The sequence below is a fragment of the Camelus ferus genome, chromosome 1 (genome assembly GCF_009834535.1).
Source record: "Camelus ferus isolate YT-003-E chromosome 1, BCGSAC_Cfer_1.0, whole genome shotgun sequence".
Classification (NCBI taxonomy): domain Eukaryota; kingdom Metazoa; phylum Chordata; class Mammalia; order Artiodactyla; family Camelidae; genus Camelus; species Camelus ferus.
In genome coordinates, this window is record NC_045696.1 from 57,963,998 (window position 1) to 57,982,705 (window position 18,708).

General features: G+C 38.9%; 1 protein-coding gene across 1 annotated transcript in view; it reads right to left on the bottom strand.

Moving 5' to 3' along the window:
• The window catches only part of PARP9 (poly(ADP-ribose) polymerase family member 9), a 27,012-nt gene continuing 8,304 nt past the window's right edge, over positions 1-18,708 (bottom strand). The window contains exons 5-11 of the mRNA XM_032480391.1: positions 16,742-16,963; positions 15,226-15,444; positions 12,742-12,805; positions 8,996-9,367; positions 5,907-6,043; positions 5,118-5,292; positions 1-835 (exon numbers count right to left, since the gene is read on the bottom strand). Coding sequence (XP_032336282.1) covers positions 495-835; positions 5,118-5,292; positions 5,907-6,043; positions 8,996-9,367; positions 12,742-12,805; positions 15,226-15,444; positions 16,742-16,963 — 1,530 coding nt within the window. The 3' untranslated portion in view covers positions 1-494. The remainder of the gene's footprint in view (positions 836-5,117; positions 5,293-5,906; positions 6,044-8,995; positions 9,368-12,741; positions 12,806-15,225; positions 15,445-16,741; positions 16,964-18,708) is intronic.

The window sequence follows — 18,708 nt, forward strand, 5'->3', positions numbered from 1 at the left end:
TTTTTCAGAGCCACTTACATAGATAAAGGTGATTTATTTTGATATCTAAAGCGCTTTGTAAGATTTACTGGAAAATCTAAAATCATCCTGCTGTCCTGATATGTTACACAATTACCAGTTTACAAAATAAAAGGCTTGGATTATATACTGGAAAAATCTCTTCATTACAGGTAAAACATTTTTGTTGTTACCTGTGGTAAAGAAGATGAAAGGACAACTTGAAGGAGAGGGAATGGTCCTGAGAGTGTTTTAGTTGTCATCGATCCACTCCCACCCCAAGAGAGGAAGGTAAAGATGAAGGCACTAAGATGCTAGTTTGTGGCTGATCTCTGCAATCACTCAGTCAGTCCACAGAGACAACCCATGTGACATATTCAAACAACTCTTTGAATCATTTATGGTCATTCTTTGGTTAGTTCCTCCAAAGCAAGGTCATGCCTGTTGTTAAAATGATATGGATCTTAATCAACAGGGCTGCCACTTCAGAACTGCTTTCAGGGCTGTTGCTTGCTCATTTGTCCTGATGAGTAATCATGTGACTGTACATGATCCTGCGTGCAAGTCCACAAATATTGGGGCACAGCCTGCGTGTCACTAAAAATGACAAAGATTTCAGGGCTGGAAACATTGTCAACCACACTGTCATGGCTATCTATGGCTCCAGGAAGCAACGGCGGAGGAACAATATTTAACTGTTGACCCTGGCAGAAGGAGCCTGTGAGTACTTCAGCCTCAAACACATAGATAAGCTTATCTGTGGCAGGTGTTTTCTTGACGTGGTATGCTATGTTTTTGAGGTTCTTGGTGAAATATATTCCAGCTCCATATTTTGGATCTGATAAGAGAAAAAAAATTTAAGGATTATTATGATCTGGCAAATCATATTGCCTATTTCAGTACTCGTATGTATTTTCTCTCTAGTCCTCCAAATAATCACCATCTCCTAGTCCCAAGTCTCTGTATCTGTAGCAAAGACAGCCAAAGCTGTTCACTTGTGGCAAATTATCACTAATATCATGAACATAATACCTTACATCTTAATATATCATGGGAGTTTACAGAGGAGTCTATGATTTACAAAGCGTTTTTACATTGATTATCTTCAATTAATCTGTGACTTGGGTAGTATCTCCATATAACAGATGAAAAATCTGAGGTTCAGAGACAGCATGACTTAAGTCAACATTACAAACTAAGCAGCTAAGAAAGAGCATAATGGAGGGAAGGTTCTATTTCTTCTTAGAACATGGCCTGACTTCTACAAGCTACAAATAAGGATATCTCTAGAACTCTTGAGAATATAGCTAGTAAAAAAAAAAGCATCTAAGAAGGCAAAATGTCTCCCAAATTTGTGGACAGCATTACAAGAAAAATATGACAAAATAAGGGGAATGCTGAGCATATGAAGTAATGTTAGTGTATATGCTGCATTGTTTAGGAAAAGACACTCAGGATTTAGGGGCCATAAACATTCTGGTTCCTAGAAGGAGTATTCTCTACTGCGGGGCAGGGGTAGGTCACCAGTTCTCACCATAGCCTGGCAAAATACCCCACAGAGAATTTCCACATGTTTTTGATCTAGGTGTGTCCTCACCAGGCAGTTTTCCAACCATCAGGCATCCTTAATACTACGATACCAAGGAGAATGTGCTCTATTCCAACCACCGGAAATGAATATTCTCCACTATGATATAAATGCTTGTGATCTATTTTATCTTCTCTGTAATAGTAAGAACACTCAGAAGGCAGAGAGCCAAACTCTGTACCTCAAGGTAATCCCTGCTTAATGCCTTTTCTACCCCTACTTAGCAGGAAAAAAAATAGAAAATTCCTTTAAAGCCATATTCTCTCCCCCTCCTTCCCTTCCATTTTTCCCTCCCTCATTCTTTACATTTACTTGGGACTTAACCAAACACTTTCATATTCTAGAGCAGCACTGAACAACAGAAATGCAATGGGGCCACATATGTAATTTAAAATTTTCTAGTAGCCGCATTAAAAAAGGTAAAAAGAAACAAGTAAAATTAATATTTTTATTTAACCTATTATCCAAAATGTTATCATTTCAACATGTAATCAATATAAAAATTATTAAGGAGATATTTTACATTTTCTTCTTTGGTAGTGGTCTTTAAAATCCAATGTGCATTTGATACTTAACTGCACATCTCAATTTAGATTAACCACATTTTAAGTGCTAAATAGACACAGCTATGATGAACTTGAGCTTCAAAAGTGACTAAGAAATGATCTTTATTCTCAAAAGTTCACAAAGAGAACTCCCACACTTAAACAGATAAAATATAGTACAATTTTATGTGGTGAGGTAATATTTTGAGATAAAAATCAAAGATTTCTTTCCTGGGAGTTTCTTCTTGCTCTTTGTTCTTCCACCCATTAACTTCCTGCTACTTACTACCTCAGGGGCGAAAAGGATTAAGCTTAGCACAAAGTCAGTAGAATATACATAGAATACACACGACAGGGGTAATTTTGAGGCAAGGAAAGGGCCAGGTAATTGTCTGGGCCTAGGGGAAGATGAACTAAGGCAGTAGGAACAGAGAGGTAAGGCTAGACTGAGAATTTTACCAGGAGAAAATCACTAAGGCTGCGTGAGTGCCTGGATATGAAAGTGAGAGAAAGGAAGGGGCGGAGGCTGGTAAAGTTTCCAGCTTAGAAGACGGGGTAGATAGATGGTGGTGTTAACCAGGTTAGGGAGTATCGGGGTAGGGGTGGGGATCCTCTTTCTTAAGGAAAAGTATGGCCAAGGAAAGAGTTCAGTTTGAAGTGGCTATGGGACATCTAGTTAGAGAAGTCCAAAAGACAGCCAGAAATATGGACCTGTGGGTCAGGAGAAAAGCAGGGGATACAAATGCGTAAGTCATCATCACAGAGGTAGGAGCTGAAGCGATGGGAAAGGTGTAAGCACCCAGGGGGACATTTTAGAAGAAAAAAGAGGCTTCCTTCAGAACTCCAGAAAACACTAACATTTAAAGAATGGACAACAGATAGACTCACTAGATTATAAATTATAAGGGCAGAAATTCTATGTATTTTGTTTCATTGCTGTATCCCTCCCACCTAGCACAGGGCCTGACTCTTAGAATGTTCTCAATAAATACTTCTGGAATGAATGAATGAACCCAATAAAGAAACTGCAACCATGTAGGCTCATTCTTGCAGCATTCAGTGAAATCTTACAAGTAAGAGATGAATTCTGAATAGAACTAGCTAGAATGCAAGAAAGACAGGAAAAAATAAATAAAGCTTTGTTAATAGAAGCCCCCTCTACAGCACATGCCGTCTAAACTCACTGACAGTCCCATAATTTGGAACCTTGCAGGGGTGAATAAGCCAAGAACCTTTGTACTCCAACTGAAAATTAGGTTTTAAAAAAAATGAGTTGCAAACAGCTTCAGTAGTGACAAAACTGATGTCTCCTGGGTTTCTCGGGCATCTTCAGTTAAGCGTTCTCAGCACATTGGCACAAGTCACATCCTAGGTAATATCTCCTTACTGAGTCTATTGTCTGAATTGCCTCAAGGTAGTGGCTGTTAAGCTAAGGGATAGGGAGATGGGCAGAGCACAGAGCCAGTAGGTAAAAGACCAGAATCTTGAGGCTTAAAGACTAGATGCAGACAAGCTTCAGGCTGAGTTACAAAGACAAGAACTTGACCAGATGCAAACGGGTCTCTTGCCTGTTGAGTTCTTAAAGTGACTGTATGGCTGAACAAATTACATGTCTAGCATATGTGACGAGTGGTATAGATCAGTGACGTGTGTCTTTCCTTTTCCCCTTTCGAAATCGGAGTTTTTATTGTGGTTTTCCTGCTCTACTTACATCGTTATATAATGAGTGTATAAGGGCAATTGCCTTTAAGCTTTACGAGAGGACTGCCTGGACTTGAGGCCGATGATGAGACAGGATGAGACTTTGGGACTGTCTCCTTTGGGAGGATGATGTGTGTCTTAGCTGTTTGGGGAGGAAATATGAAAGATGGTAGGTAGGCAATCAGCAGCATCTGCCACAGGACTGAAAAGAGGGGACTCACTGAGTTTGGAAAATAGGAGGATCATGATGATTTTAGTGAGAGTAGTTTAAGCAGAAGTAGAAGGGGCGATGGGGGACGGGGTAGTGCAGAGAAGCCAGTTACAATGGGTGTAGGAGCAAATGGAAGTTATGAATTTTTAATACTTTGCCAATGAAAGGACCATACGGATCATCACTTTCCTGGTTACACTCAAAGACTACGTGGGGATTCATTTGTCAATTTTTACCTCCAGGTAAAAAAATTGCAAAAAATTGTTTATGTTCAATTTTTACCCTAGGTATTGCTTCTGTTCTCTCTGGGCCAAAGAGAAGATGATTTCCAGACCCTTTGTTTTCTAGAAATCAAGACTAGGAGTAGGAGGCTCCACAGCGAGGATCATGCTACATATTTGGAAAGGTAAAGATCCAGAGCCACATATTTAAAGGACCAGGCAAAATCAAGCTGCTTTGCTAGGTATCCTCCATGATTAATACTAGACTTCTTAGCCTCTGTTGGAGAGATTTAAAGGGGAAAATATAACAATTGAGTATGCAATATTTTTGTACAACTGAGAAGACACATGCAAGCTATACACAGAACTCCCATAGTTGAGAAGGATCTGAAAATATTATTCGCTTCACCTGCCAGGTGGTATCTAATTCATTCACTAGCAGCTACAGGAAATGAAAAGAATGGAAAAGATCAACTTTATTAAATTCAGGAAAATGCCCTTTTAATTAAGGGATGAAGATGGTTTGGTAGTGTTGATAATTATTTTGTTGAGATAAGGGGAGTAAAAAAGCTCCAGAGGGCTCTCTGCAGAGAGGACACAAACACAGAAAGAGAAGAACAGGGACCTGGAGCTCTTGCTGTTAACACTTTCAACAACGTAAAACCCATCAGCAACAAAATATATGAAGAAAAAATTTTAACTATGACCCTTTCCAAATGATTTTACCACTAAATTCCAGACATAAATGATCCCCTCACTGAAGCAACAAATGCTATTAATGGTGAATCGTCTGCTGATGTCTGTTCACCAATTCCCACACAGAGTAACCCGATTTATGAGGGGCTGATACCTACCGCAGGGCACTGAGTACATTCTTTGAAAGCCAACTCTGCATACCATTTTGCAGAACTGGTAGGGGACTTGCTGGAACAACTTGTGGCTCACAGGGTTCACATGGGTCCTCTCTTCCATCATTTTCTTCCTTCTTTGGAAGGCAGCCATGAGAAGCGCATTGTCTATCTTCTCCACCTGTAGCCCAAAGAAGGGAAAAACTGAAAAAGAGACTGAAGAACTGCTACTTAAATTGCCTGATATTCTGCTTCAAAAATCAAAGCACTTCTGTGCGTATGACTTTGCATGTAATTTGCTTTTCATATGAAGTTGCCTAAGAGTCTCCCCTGGCCCCAACCCTCTTGTATTTTGACTTTTATCTCTTCAAAATTCCCTGTCCCTTCTTTGATAAAAATTCACTGAGCGAACACTATGTGCCAGGCACTGGTGATGAAATGGTCAACAACTGCAGACACAGCCTCTGCCCTCTTAAAGTTCATGGTTTAGTAAGAGATAAAAATAGGTAAACAATTATGAAACAGTGTGATAAATGGTATTCCATTTCTTTAAGATAGGCAGATAGCTTTCCCTGAGTCTTGATCTATGCTTCTAAATATCCTGACATCATTTCTACCACCTGATTCCAACTATACTCCTTGTACCTGCCCATCTCTGCCCTCCTTGAAGACTAATTCCTAGGATCCCAGGTCAGTGAGCAGCTAGCTTAGAGTCATCAGCAGGTAAGTTTTACTTCTGGCTGCAGAACTAAGTGATAGCAAGATGAGTCAAATCCTTCCCTTCATTAAGTATACCTTTATAACCTGCAAGCCACAGTCTTCAAACTGTTTCTTCTGATCCTGAATTTCTCGAGTTGAAAGCTTTAAGCATTTCAGAAAAGTATTTTCCTTCATTTCATTCTGGTTTTCTGGTTGCTGATCAGTCTGTTGCCCTAAAAATGAGTAACATAAAACTATGTCTCAATTCTCTGTGAGAGGGAAAGTTTGTTAAGAAATTTAATGAAACAGATTACAAAAATTTGGAGGACTAGATTAGCCAATTTAAATTGTATGCCTTATATATTTAAGACATGCAAGGATAGCTATAATACTCTGAGAAGTCATAGTATAAAACAGAGGATTAATAAATTTGTCCCCATATGGTTTGGATTATGAAGCTGAGGGGATTAAGAGAAAAAAGAGAATTAATACATACTCCCCCCACCAATGCTGTAATGATGATATATAACTGTGTTGCTAAAAGGAAATATTTATATTTCTAGACAAGATGCCCACCAACAAAAAGAGACAACCATAAGAAAACATTAAGGAATGATGGAAAACAGTACGGCACTTATATAACACTTCAAAGTTTTCAAAACAGTTTCATATCTCTATCTCATTTGAGCATTACTATACCACCATCACTGAAATAATTATCACAATTTTACAAATAGGGAAATTGAAATTCAGAGAAGTTAAGTGACTTGCTCAATATCACACAGCTTAAAGTATAGATCTAAGATTATAAACCTGGCTTTCACCAGTGCTTTCTGTAAGCGACAAGGCAGAATATTTGGTACACATGTTACTCATATGCGACCCAACTAAGAAGAGCAAAATTTGGAGATCAAGAGTCTATGGTGTTTTGTCTTTCCTCCTTTCCATTCTTTCCCCTCTTTTTCTTCCTTCTTTATTTCCTTAATGTCTTTCCTTCTTTCCTATTTTAAATTCAAGGGGAAATCTTTTATTGCCCAAAGGAGCTCCTTATTGGACTAAAAATACAGGTGGACAAATGGAAACCCCTCAAAAGTCTTCTTTTCTTTCAGTTTACTTTTAGTTTGACTTAAGATCTAGTATACTAAAATGACCTAATCCCCAGCACGTTATCTAATTAAGTGGACTCATTTTGACCAAGAAAAGCAGATAATAAATTCAGAGAGACTCTCTAGAGGGTCAAGTTGTAAATCTGGAAAGCACGAGAGCAGGAGGGACATAACTCCATAGCAGAGGATCTCCAAAGCCAGGAAATTTCCAAAAATAGAGACTGTAAATTAAATCTAGAGAGCAATAGCTCACATTTATAAAGTATAGTATTAGAGTTCAGTTCCCTTGAGTTCAGCAAACATTTACTGAATTCCTATTACATGCCAGGCACTGGGCTGGGTACCAGAAACTCAAAGGTCCACAAACTCCTGCTATCAGAAGTACTCACCAGGAAGGATTAAAAGAGCACCGTAAAAGAGGAGATGTCTAATTTCTATTATTTAAAACATATTGCTCTGGTGAATGGTCGATGCTCCCTGTAGTAATAACTTATTTCAAAATTATTCATTTTGCTAATGAAGATCTTAATCTGACTAAGAGAGGGTACGTCTACATGAACTTCTGAAATGCTGCTGTGGAGTAACATGCTTAGTCTTCAACTGCCAAAAATGCTACCTCGCAGCAAAGCAAGGGACTTACATGACTAAACTGCCAATAGCTGGGAGAATGGGCCAACCTTATGAATGCAGTTAATTTAAAGTAATGCCACAAGCTTTATAGGAGATCAATGTTATTTTGTCTCGTTCTCTTGAGAACTATCAGTGTCAGTTTAAAAGCCCACATTCATTACATTTCAAAAGCTAAGCAGCAATCATCATCTTGGGTCTTATTCTTAAGTATTATTTTTGTCCACGTTTTTTGGTGGAATATGGATACGTTTATTGCAAACTCCCGCTCACTTTGACCATATCTGTCTGAATTATTTTTACAAACACATGGTGAAAATAAGGTGTCCTTTGAAATTTTACAGTTGAATTTTTGTACTAAATTCATTCTCCAAATTATAACCAGTGATCTTTCTAAAATAGAAGTCTGAACTTATCTTTGCTTAAAATCCTTCAAGGCTCCCCATGTGTTTCTAGAAAAATTCTGAATACTTACTTTCAGTGATTTATAAAAGTCTTGCATAATCTAGGCCCAGCTACGGTCTGATTTCTTGAAAGTTCCTTTTTTTGCCTTACTAACTCCTACCTACTCTTCACTTCTCCATTTACGACACCTCCTCTGAGAAGCTTTCCCCTTACCTCCCATGTCTGGGTTAGGTGGCTTTCCTGGTTGCTGCCAGAGAACTTTCACCTTCCTCTTCCATAACTAACCTGCTTACTTCTCAGTTTCCCCAATTCGATTTTGAGTGGGAACAATGTCCGTCTTATCACTGTATCCCCAGCAACTAGCACAATGCTTGGCACATATCATGGGTGCAATAAACATTAGCTGAATAAATTAATCAAATAAGCCTCAATCTCCCCAGGCAGTATTTTCAACGGTATAATTTCCTAGTTAGCTCTAGGGCTAAGTTAAAAGGATCTCTCCAGACCCAAATTCCTAGTCATCCTGATGGATTTTGCCTCACTGATTGATACCTGAGTGGACCACATGGTACCAGTAAATAATTTACTTTGGTGAGAGGGTTCAAAGTAAGTAACTTTAGAGACCCTAACGCTGCCAGCAATAAATGATCGCAATAAAACCCTATTAAAGAAATGAATTAAGTGGGATGTGTCTATATTTAAACGCTTCATCTGCAGAATTAGGGATGGACATTTTTTCCTGAGAGCCTGGGCTTGGGTTACCCTGAGCTTTCCATGTAATTGCCCCTTAGGCAATCCATGTCATCATCAGCAAAGCCAACTTTGTGTGTATGTGTATGTGAGTGTGTTTTCATTTACTAGTAACTAATCCTGCTGGTAGAAAGCAAGCCAAAAAATGGCTATAGAAGTTTATGGCCCAACACAGACGGAGCTTGGTTTCCTCGCCTCTTCCATTCTATCTTATCCACTGACACACATGCGTGTTCACACTGCAAAGAAGGAACAGGTGGGAGAGCCGACTTTCCAACTTAACAAAAAGTTACTCACCTGATAAGCTCCAAAGGACTCGCTCCTTTTTTCTTACCATTTCCTCTTGAACTTCGCACAGCATATGTTCAATCTTCATAACCGCCTCAATGAGGTCGGCCTGGGCTCCTTTAATCTCTAACTTTGCCTTTCCTGGACTGATAATCTCTGAGATAGAGACCTGTAACATTTTCTGAAGCTGGGATAAAATGTCATGTTCCTCTTCCCCAAGGTAGAGGATATGGTTATCCTCAATGATGTGGCAGTCCTGGAGGGTCAGGATCCTCTGGATCCATGCTTGAGCCTCATCTACCTTTTCCTGGTTGGATCCCATCAGCTTGATGACAGGACCTTTGAGTCCATTTTCTCTCTTCTCTCTGGTCCCCTGGCAGACTAAAAAGACTATCGTAAGTAACAACAGAAGGCAGCCAGTTTAAAATCAATGCATGAAAAAAACCACCATGGCCAGTGTTGCCCCGAGGATATTGTCACCATCCTCAGCAGTAGCAGCTTCAATTAAGTACCTACATCTGAGCACTGAGCACTGTGCTGAGTACAAAGGAAATCTAAATGCATGGTTTATGGCCTTTTGGGGAACACAGGGTTTAGTCTGTAAGGGGGGTGCTTTATCATGTCTTGACCCTGCTGTGTTGCATTAGTCAATTCACAGATGAGCTCACCTTGTGATCTCATCCTGGATGTTAACCAACTATCAATTCCTGCTGAATGGGATTTTTCTTAAAGTCTTGTTACCACTGGGTTTAAAATCAAACATATATGAAAGCCACAGAGCTTAAAGAGCAAAAATTCTTTTTTAAAACAACAACAACATGTGTTTCTGATTCTAAAAAATAATACCTGTTTATTATCGAAAAATAGGAAATTATCAAAGTACTACAAAAGGAAGAAATACCCATAATTTCACTATCTGGGATTCCTTTTTATAACTTATCTGTATATGGCAGGACATTTTGTACCTCCACAACTAGCATTTGGAGCTTAGCAGCTGCTGCTGCTACTGCTGCTGAACATAATATACATTCCAGCAGAAAAGGAAACAGGACTTGTTTCCAACCCATCCACCTGTACCCTTTTCCACAACTCCCCCCCTCCAAGGAATAAAGATATATATAAAGAGCAAGAATCTCTGATGGATTAGAATGACTGAACCCAATGTGACATAAAAGTGGGATGGGCAATGGACTAGCTAAGAGGGAATTCCTAGGTGAAGCAGTATCTAGAATACATAAAGAATTCCCTCAAATCATGAAGAAAAAGAAATAATCCAGTAGCCAGTCAGGCAAAAGATTTCACAGAAAAGGAAACAAAAATGGCCCATACATGTGAGAAAAGATGCTCATCTTCATTGGCAGTCGGGGAAATGAAAAATAACCAGATTGACAAAAATTCAGAAGTCTGACAACATCAAGTGTTAGCAAGAACACAGAGCAACTGGAATTTCTATAAATTCAAATCACATGTAAAACTGGAACAACCACTCCTGTAATTAAAGAACTTTGGGACTTGTGTATCAGGAGATACAAGAAAGTTCACATTCTTGTTTGTAACAGAAATTACCTGCATGTCTTTTAAAAATAACTATTAGAGTAATGAAAAGGAATAAACTTTAGCTACATGGATAGATTTCAGAAACACATTTTGATAATAAAAAGTAAACTGAGCACTTACTATGTTCTAGGCATTATTCTAAGTGCTTTACATGTATTATTTTATTTGATTCTCACAATCCTACAGATAGGTACTGTTAGTAGTACCCATCATACAAATGAGGAAACTGATTCATAAAGTTATTAACTAAGATGCCCATGGTTATAGGACTTGTAAGTGGTGGCCATGGAGCTAGTAGGTGTGAACAGTCTGACTCCAGTACTCATACAATTCTGCTTCCTAGCAAGTGATCCCAAGACAACAGTGGTCATGAGCATCTTTCCCCCTGTTACAGTAGTTGCATGGTACCAGGAGCTATGACAAAGTACCAGGACACACCTTTCTAGGTAGGCAGGAGGAGATGAATGGCTTTCCTCTGAGTAAAATTAAAAGCCAGTGTTTTAGACAACAGTAAGAAGTGACAGAGAGCCTTAAACTGATGACATATTTTTTTTAACCCTTGTTCTGCCTGGGAGATTATTTAATTTTTAGGAGAAAATAAAAACAATACATGGTGACACCTCACCTGTCCATGATTATCAAGAAAGGAGAATTATTCTTCTAGGTAACTAAATTGTTCAGATCGCTAAAGGAGTCTCTCCTAGCACCAAAACTTGTTTGTTTGTTTGTATATTTAAACATATTTAATTTTAACAATTTATTAGTTACATATTTCTAATGGAAACACACTTCCCTGCTTTCCTAAATAGTTAAACTTTCCTTGATAATCTGAGATGATCATCATTAATCATTATTAGTATCAATTACTGTCCTAGGCTATAATTTACAAATGTCAAGAATTACTGAAATAAATGGTGCTGCCTGGCACCATTGTTCAGATTAATGATATAGAGACACTTGTATGTTCCTTTTCCATATTATCATCACCTAAAACTCCTCCTATCCAGCTCCCCTAGAGTCACTGTGGTTCCCCAAATATGCACTCCATTTGTTTGCTTCTGTGAGTTTTCTTCACTTTAGGTGCCCCACCCCACCAACTCTGGCCATTGAGAATCTTGCCATCCTCAAAGCTCAGCTTAGTTAGAATCATCTTGCCTATGAAGTCATTCTTGCTCCCTTCCAGGAAGAAGGCATCTCTCCCTCTTCTGAGCCACCTGGGGAGTTTGTCCGTCCTCTCATTCATTATTTATTCCCTGGCATCTGTTTAATGCTTTGCAATTTACAGAATATTTTTTACATACATAACCTCCAGTTATTCTCACAACAGTCTGTTGTTATCATCATTTTACAAATAGATAAATAGGCTCATACGAGGTGCAGTCACAGGCCAGAGATTTTAAAGTCCCTCCTTCTCATTTCCAATCCTGCTGGACACTGAATGTCTGTAAGTGAACTCTTCTATTTAAAGGGCATAAACAAATCATTTTGACCCTAATGGAAAATATCTTAACAGTTTCTATTGCTGGTTGAATGTCTGGTGTTCTTAACGTCTATGGGACACTGTGGATTGAAATGTAGTTATAAGATAAAGTTAATCCTTATCCAATGACAACCAGGACTGGTTTAGTCCAGCGAACCCCAAAGCTGGTTCAGCAGCAAAACTGACTGGGCAGCATTAAAAAATATACATGCTTAGCCCAGACTCAAGAGTTCCTGAATCAGAATCTGTAGAGTTAGGGCCATACATATTTTTGTTTGTTTTTTAAAGTTTCTGTCATGATCCCAATGATTACTCAGGTTTGTGTAGCATTGGGTTAATTCATTTGTTATCTGGTATTACTGAGCTGTGTTTTCTATGACTACTGATAAGTAACCCCATTTAGATGGCACTCCATTCAAAGCAGAAAGCGTAACTGGCTTAGTAAGCTTATGAAAAAAATAATAGACAGCTATTTGTAAATGAACTACCCACATTGTGGATTACCCACTGCGACTTAGCTTCTCTCTGTTCATATCATGAAAATAGACTGAGCAAAAATAGAATCATGGTCAGGTGTAGAGCAGGCTGGCATTCAATTACAATTAAATGTTTTTGGCTTATTTCTTCTTCTTCTCCCCTCCACTAGTTCAGATGATCAAGAATAGCAAGAGCCTATGGTGGTAGACTCTACTTCCAGGCCCGTGAATTTCTTACTCACCACTAGGGTAACTGTTAAGACCGTGCAGCTTGACCTTATTCTTTTCCATTTCAGTGCTGAAAAACTACAAGAAGCAAAACAGAGCAGAGAGTCCTAAGTGAGGCTTTTAGTCACTGTCATCATTATTATTATATGACAGTCTACACACAAAGATTTATGTATATTGCCAAGCAGATCCTTTAACAGTGTCTATTTGAAAAAATTCATCTCTCCCAGGGTTTGGAACCACCATGCCCAGTGTCTTCCTTGTTTAAAGTTGATGCACTCGATATTAATTACTTCATTGAAAAAGATGGTAAATAATGAGGTAAAGACTAGATTTTTCATTACATCTGAACTTCGACAATGAAGTTTCTTAATCTGTAGGACATTTTCTTCATAAATCATATTTGCACTGCAATTTTCAGGGCAAAAAGCTCTTGATCTTACCATACTTATGCAGTACCTGAAGAGGTCATGACAGGGAAATTCCCTGCCCTTCAAAACAAATGAGATAACATTACCTGCTTATAAATAGACTAATAATAGCTGCCATATGCAAAATGGATAAAAATCCACTTCGAAAGACAACAGTAACTTAATCAGCATCAATAACATAGAAGGTGTGGATAACAAGCAGATGGTCTGCAAGGAGTTTGGAAAAGTAGATCCAAATGGCAAGAACTTGGCAGTTTTTCTAGCTATGTCCACAAATGTCCAATACCCAATGTGAGGGATGTCAGGAGTGTTCCTAGTAAGGTATTCCTTATTCTAAGACATAATGTCTGACACAAGGTAGATGTGCAATAAATATTTGTTAAATAACCAAATGAATGACTATCCACCACCTTTATAGATACTCAGCTTCAGCCAGGACCCTTATCATCATGAAATACTGGGTAAACACAGTATTTTGGTCAGCTAAGGAGTTATTTACTCGTCATTCATGAATTGGAAAGTTCACGCGTGTGAATATAAGTATACTTTATTGTGAGTTTAGTATAGGTTGGTCTTTCTGAGTCAGGTCAGACTCTAGATGTCTGACAAATCTATTTTCTGGAATGCAGGGACCTTGCCAAGGTAATGCCCCCTGTGAACTGTGTCAGTTGTCCTCTGATCTTTCTGAACACACATCCCTCATTAAAAGACCTGTTTACAAAGAAAAGATGTGCTTAGCAGAAGACCAGAGATATATACGCATCTGTACACACACGTCATACTCCCACATGGATATAATGTAGTGGTAACACTGTAAAATGCCTGAACGAATGGTCAATGTCCAGGGTATTACATAAATTACTGTGTAAGATAATCCTCTCCTTTGAGCCAAACTGAAAGTTGTATCATCTCTCAAGTCATTTTTTCTGTATTTTTTGTTTAGTGGCTCAGAACACAGGCTTTGGGGTCAGACCAACACCAAAAGACCCAGGTTGGAATTCTGGCTCAGCCACTGGACTAGTCGTGTGCATATTAACTTCTGGTCCCATGTGTAAAATGAAGAAGACAACAGTGGCTTCATCACAGGATTGAGGGGAGAGTGAAAAGATACACCTTCCTCCTGGCACAGTACCTGGCCGATGCATACAAGGCAACTACTTTTATTATTAGCCCCTAGGAGTGCCCTCCAACTGTGGTTGATCTTTGTGTATTGTTGAGTGACCGTGTACATTTTTGTTTGTATGTTAAAGAGAATGAGCGCCTTCTTTTCTAGATGTGGTTAATTCCCCTTACAGGGATATGGGGCTTTATGGATAGTTCAGGGATATACTCAGGGCACCTATCTAGGCCCTGTAATAGTCCTCTGCTTGGGGGGAAAGCTGCTGAACTTCATTTGAATGACAGTATGATTCATTTTGTCAAGAAGGTAAGCTACTTCATTGGGTAATTTTCCCCCATCCTGCAGGTCAGCTGTAGATGAGACAGTGGTGTACAGGAGCTGGCTTACATCAGCTCACGAGACCCCACTGTGAACATATCTTCCAATTCCTCCTTCAGCCATGCAGCATCGATAGCATGATGTCAGTAATGGAAATCAGCACACTACAGACCTCCCTGTGTCCAGTGAGGCAGCAAAAGGACTAAGAACCTTTACACCGGTTCCAGGAAAGAGCAAGCTAGAATAAGTCTAAGTTTGTTTCCTTGTAGGGAGAGAGAAAATGGCAACCACCCACGTGGAGATAGTCTGGGAGGTAGGGAGGAGAAGCGGGAGGAGCAGAGGACCCCACACTAAAAACTAGGAAGTCATTTATTTTTAAGGAGCAGAGGGAAGAATCAATGCCAACAAAGGAAAAGAGAGAAGCTAGGTAGTGTGGTAAATATGCCTTCGACAATAACTTTCTTCACTAGGTCAGAAGTGAGCAATTTATAAAAATTAAATTTCACCAAGTTAGAACATCACCATGCTGTACAGCACTTGACCCTGTGTCTTACTTTAGAGATACCAAACAGATGTTGTTGAGTGAATGAATGAATGAACTGTAGGACATTTTTAAGATATTAACTCACCTTATATGTCTCCAGTTCTTTTGGAAAGATCACAAACTTTACAGTTAATTGTTTTTGCAAATGGTGTTTGGCAAATAGTAAAACTTCATTAAACATTATCTCTGCTGCTGTACCCTTCGAAATACCTATGACTCCAGTCCCAAGGGCAGGAAAGGAAATAGAAGTTATATTTAGCTCAAGACATTTTTCCAAGCATTCCTTCATTGCATTTTTCAATACCTGTAGGAAAAAGACAAATTTAAGATCAGCCTTGAATCAAAAATAAGACTTCACTTACACATTAACCCTGCCCATATTTTACAGTGCCAACATCCACTATCCTTCAGGGCCATGTCTACATCTCCTCAGGGGACAGAAAAGGTCCCATGAGACAGGAAACCCATTACAGTGATAAGGTTAGATGAGAAATGAAAGGGCTGAGAAACTGAAGTAACTGAATGGTCCATTTTGTGCCATTCAGGACATCTGGGTATTGTGATTTCTACCAGTTTATGTACTTCTCCCCAGGTCAGAGAGCCAAACTTCAGTTTATCCCCTTTCACTGGGCACTTATAGGTCAACATAAAGAGCTTTTAGTAAAGGAGAGAGAGATTAAAGCAAATAAGCAACATTTATTCAGTGTCATTAAGTACTGTCGTATAATTTATTTTTGGCAGATTTAAACTTCCATCAACATTTTAACATTCAGACTGAATACTAATTTAGAAAGGTTACCTATGGAAGGACCTTGGAAAACTGAGGGGTAGAGAATGACTGGAGGACATATTTGGGATCTGAGGGCTCTCCAGACAAAAGACCAGAAACGGTGACAAAGTAAATAAAGACAAAGGTAGAGAAGGGGATTAAGTTTCCCTCTCTCCGCATCTCAGTAGGTTTCCCCTATTCTCTGATGCATGTATCTTATGTGCCTCAGTTGTAGAGTCAGCCAGAGAGCTAAGCTCTACCACAAGCACAGGTGGGAAGACAACACAGGTAACAGATTTGACCAGAATGATACTGGAAGGGAAATCCCAGGTGGTCCTGGAATCTAACCGATGGCAGGAAATATGGAGAGCCTGAATCCCAGGCCCTGTAGGAAAAGGCCTCCAGGGTCACTGGGTGTGGCAAGATGAACAAGTGTGCAGAGTGTCTGTGTCTATCTGACGTGTAACCACTTAAAACTTAGACATGGGTTAGGTGATATTTTAAAATAAACTTAAGATAACTTGTGACCACAACACCTGTTTTGTATTTCAGGTATTCACAGGAGTCGTAGAGAATGGGGACTATTCCACTTGACAATATTTCATGAATGTAATGACATGATGGAAGTTCAACAAAGACTACATAGACTCTGGAGCTACAGAAAGATAAATTTATTTTAACTTACGGTGAGGAAGAACATGAAAACGAATACATGTATGTTCACGTGACTGAAGCATTGTGCTGTGCACCAGAAACTGACACAACAGTGTAAACTGACTGTACTTCAATAAAGATATATATTTTAAAAAAGGTAAATTTATTTTGACCTTACCAGATTTTGTTCAGAATATTGCCACAACACATGGTATACATATTTGCAGGACAATTTAAATCCTTTTGTGACCAGTACAGACTGGGAATCTAGCGGTGTCTTACTCATCTTTTGGCTAAATTCCTGTTCTAGTTCATCTCCTGCTACTCGCAGAATTGATTTCGACACAGACCCAAATCCAAAATCATAATATGAATCTACAGAATTAACAATTACATCCGTCTGCAAAGGGAAAAAATGAACAGGATTAAATCACTTTTTCTTAAATGACTAACTGAAATCTTTATTTCCCTGAAAAGCTTTGAAAAGCACTTTTGAAGATCCTAAATCCTATAAAAATACCATTTAATAATGGATATAAACTCATTTCCAAAGAGTGATCATTTGATTGCCATGAGTCTGTTTGTCCTATTCTCCTACTGAGAAATTAGGTAAAGTTGTGTGGATGATATAATTTTTATTGCAAACTTCTGTCAGCCCCTTGCTGGCTTCTACCTCCAATATTCCCAGATTCTGAGCAGTCTCTGTGATTTGTTGTATGTTATCAATCAGTGGTTTCATTTCCTGCCCTAGTGTCATCACTTTTTTGCTGTTTCTAGGTGATTTTTCATTTTGCTTTATTTTAAACAGAGTGGAAATAAAATTTCTCAAAAAATTTCTACCTCCTAATTTGTATTTTTAAGGTAAGTAGTACATGATTAAAGAAAGCACAAATAAGACAAAAAAGTCTTTGGTGGAAAGCAGGTGTCCCTTTTGGTGGTGTCCCCAGATCCCCCTCACCCACCTGTCCTACAGGCAACCATTTCACCAGTTCTTCATCTGTCCTTTCAGACACAGACTGTACATACACATGGGCTGTATTTTAAATAATGTCACCTCTTAGAGTTGTGCTAAAAGGGGTTGTATCCTTCTTTCCTCCCATGCTCAAATCCCCCTAATTCATCCTGATGGTTTTGGCTCCCTTTGGGAGTAACTTAGGTACTTCTCATGGATGTTAACAAATGTGTCACTTTGAAAATGCAATCAGAATTTGCAAGTTGGGGGCACTGGCACCCTCTACAAATTTTAAAATCTCTAATGTTGGCAATAAATAGATACAATAAAATTTTAGTTAAAGGAATAAGTTATTTAACCAGGATGTTTCCCCTTTAACTTCTAATCGACATATTAATGACTTATCAAATAAATATTTCATTTCATGGGTCCCCTCAATCTTCTTTCTAATTGTCTTGAAGGCAATAAGTGGCATTTTTCTACTTGTGATTAGGTCATTTGATTGTGGCCATAAAAAAGTCCCTGATCCAGGAAAAAAAAAATGTATATATATATATATATATATGGCTTTATATAGTCTTTGTCTTCCTCCACTGAAGCTCTTGCTCCCTGCTGCCCCCTGAAGTTATTCATCAATAATTTGGTGAACACCTAGATGCATGCCCAGAGACCAGCTCTGGGACTACAAACCTTGATCCCCACCCTCAAGGTGCTCTTTGCCTAGCAGGGAAGCAGCACTAATCCAGAAATACCTAGGTTCACTGCCACCCTGACTCCCTCCTCTCCCTGCAGGGCCCTCACCTTTGTGCCCAATGATCCCTGGCTAAAAGCTAAGTTACACTTTGTATCCTCCACAGTCCCTGGCACAGAGGCATATACTCAGAAGATAATCTACAGCTCCATATGGGTCTGATGACTGGTCCAGCCTATTATTTTTAATCTGTCAATTCCTCTGTATCTCTCTGATTAGTCATTGTAACCACCCAGGCCTCTCCTCCTGCCAGTTCATAACCAACTTAACTTGATATCAGATTCAAAACTCACATCTTCTAGAGTAATCCTTCATGGTCTACTACACTCCACACCTGTCACAAGTGTACATACTCATATATATTATGAATACACTTTCTATTAAGACTTCCTTGTTTATTATTGATAGGTTGCTTTAGAAATGTTCAGATGATTTGTCTCCC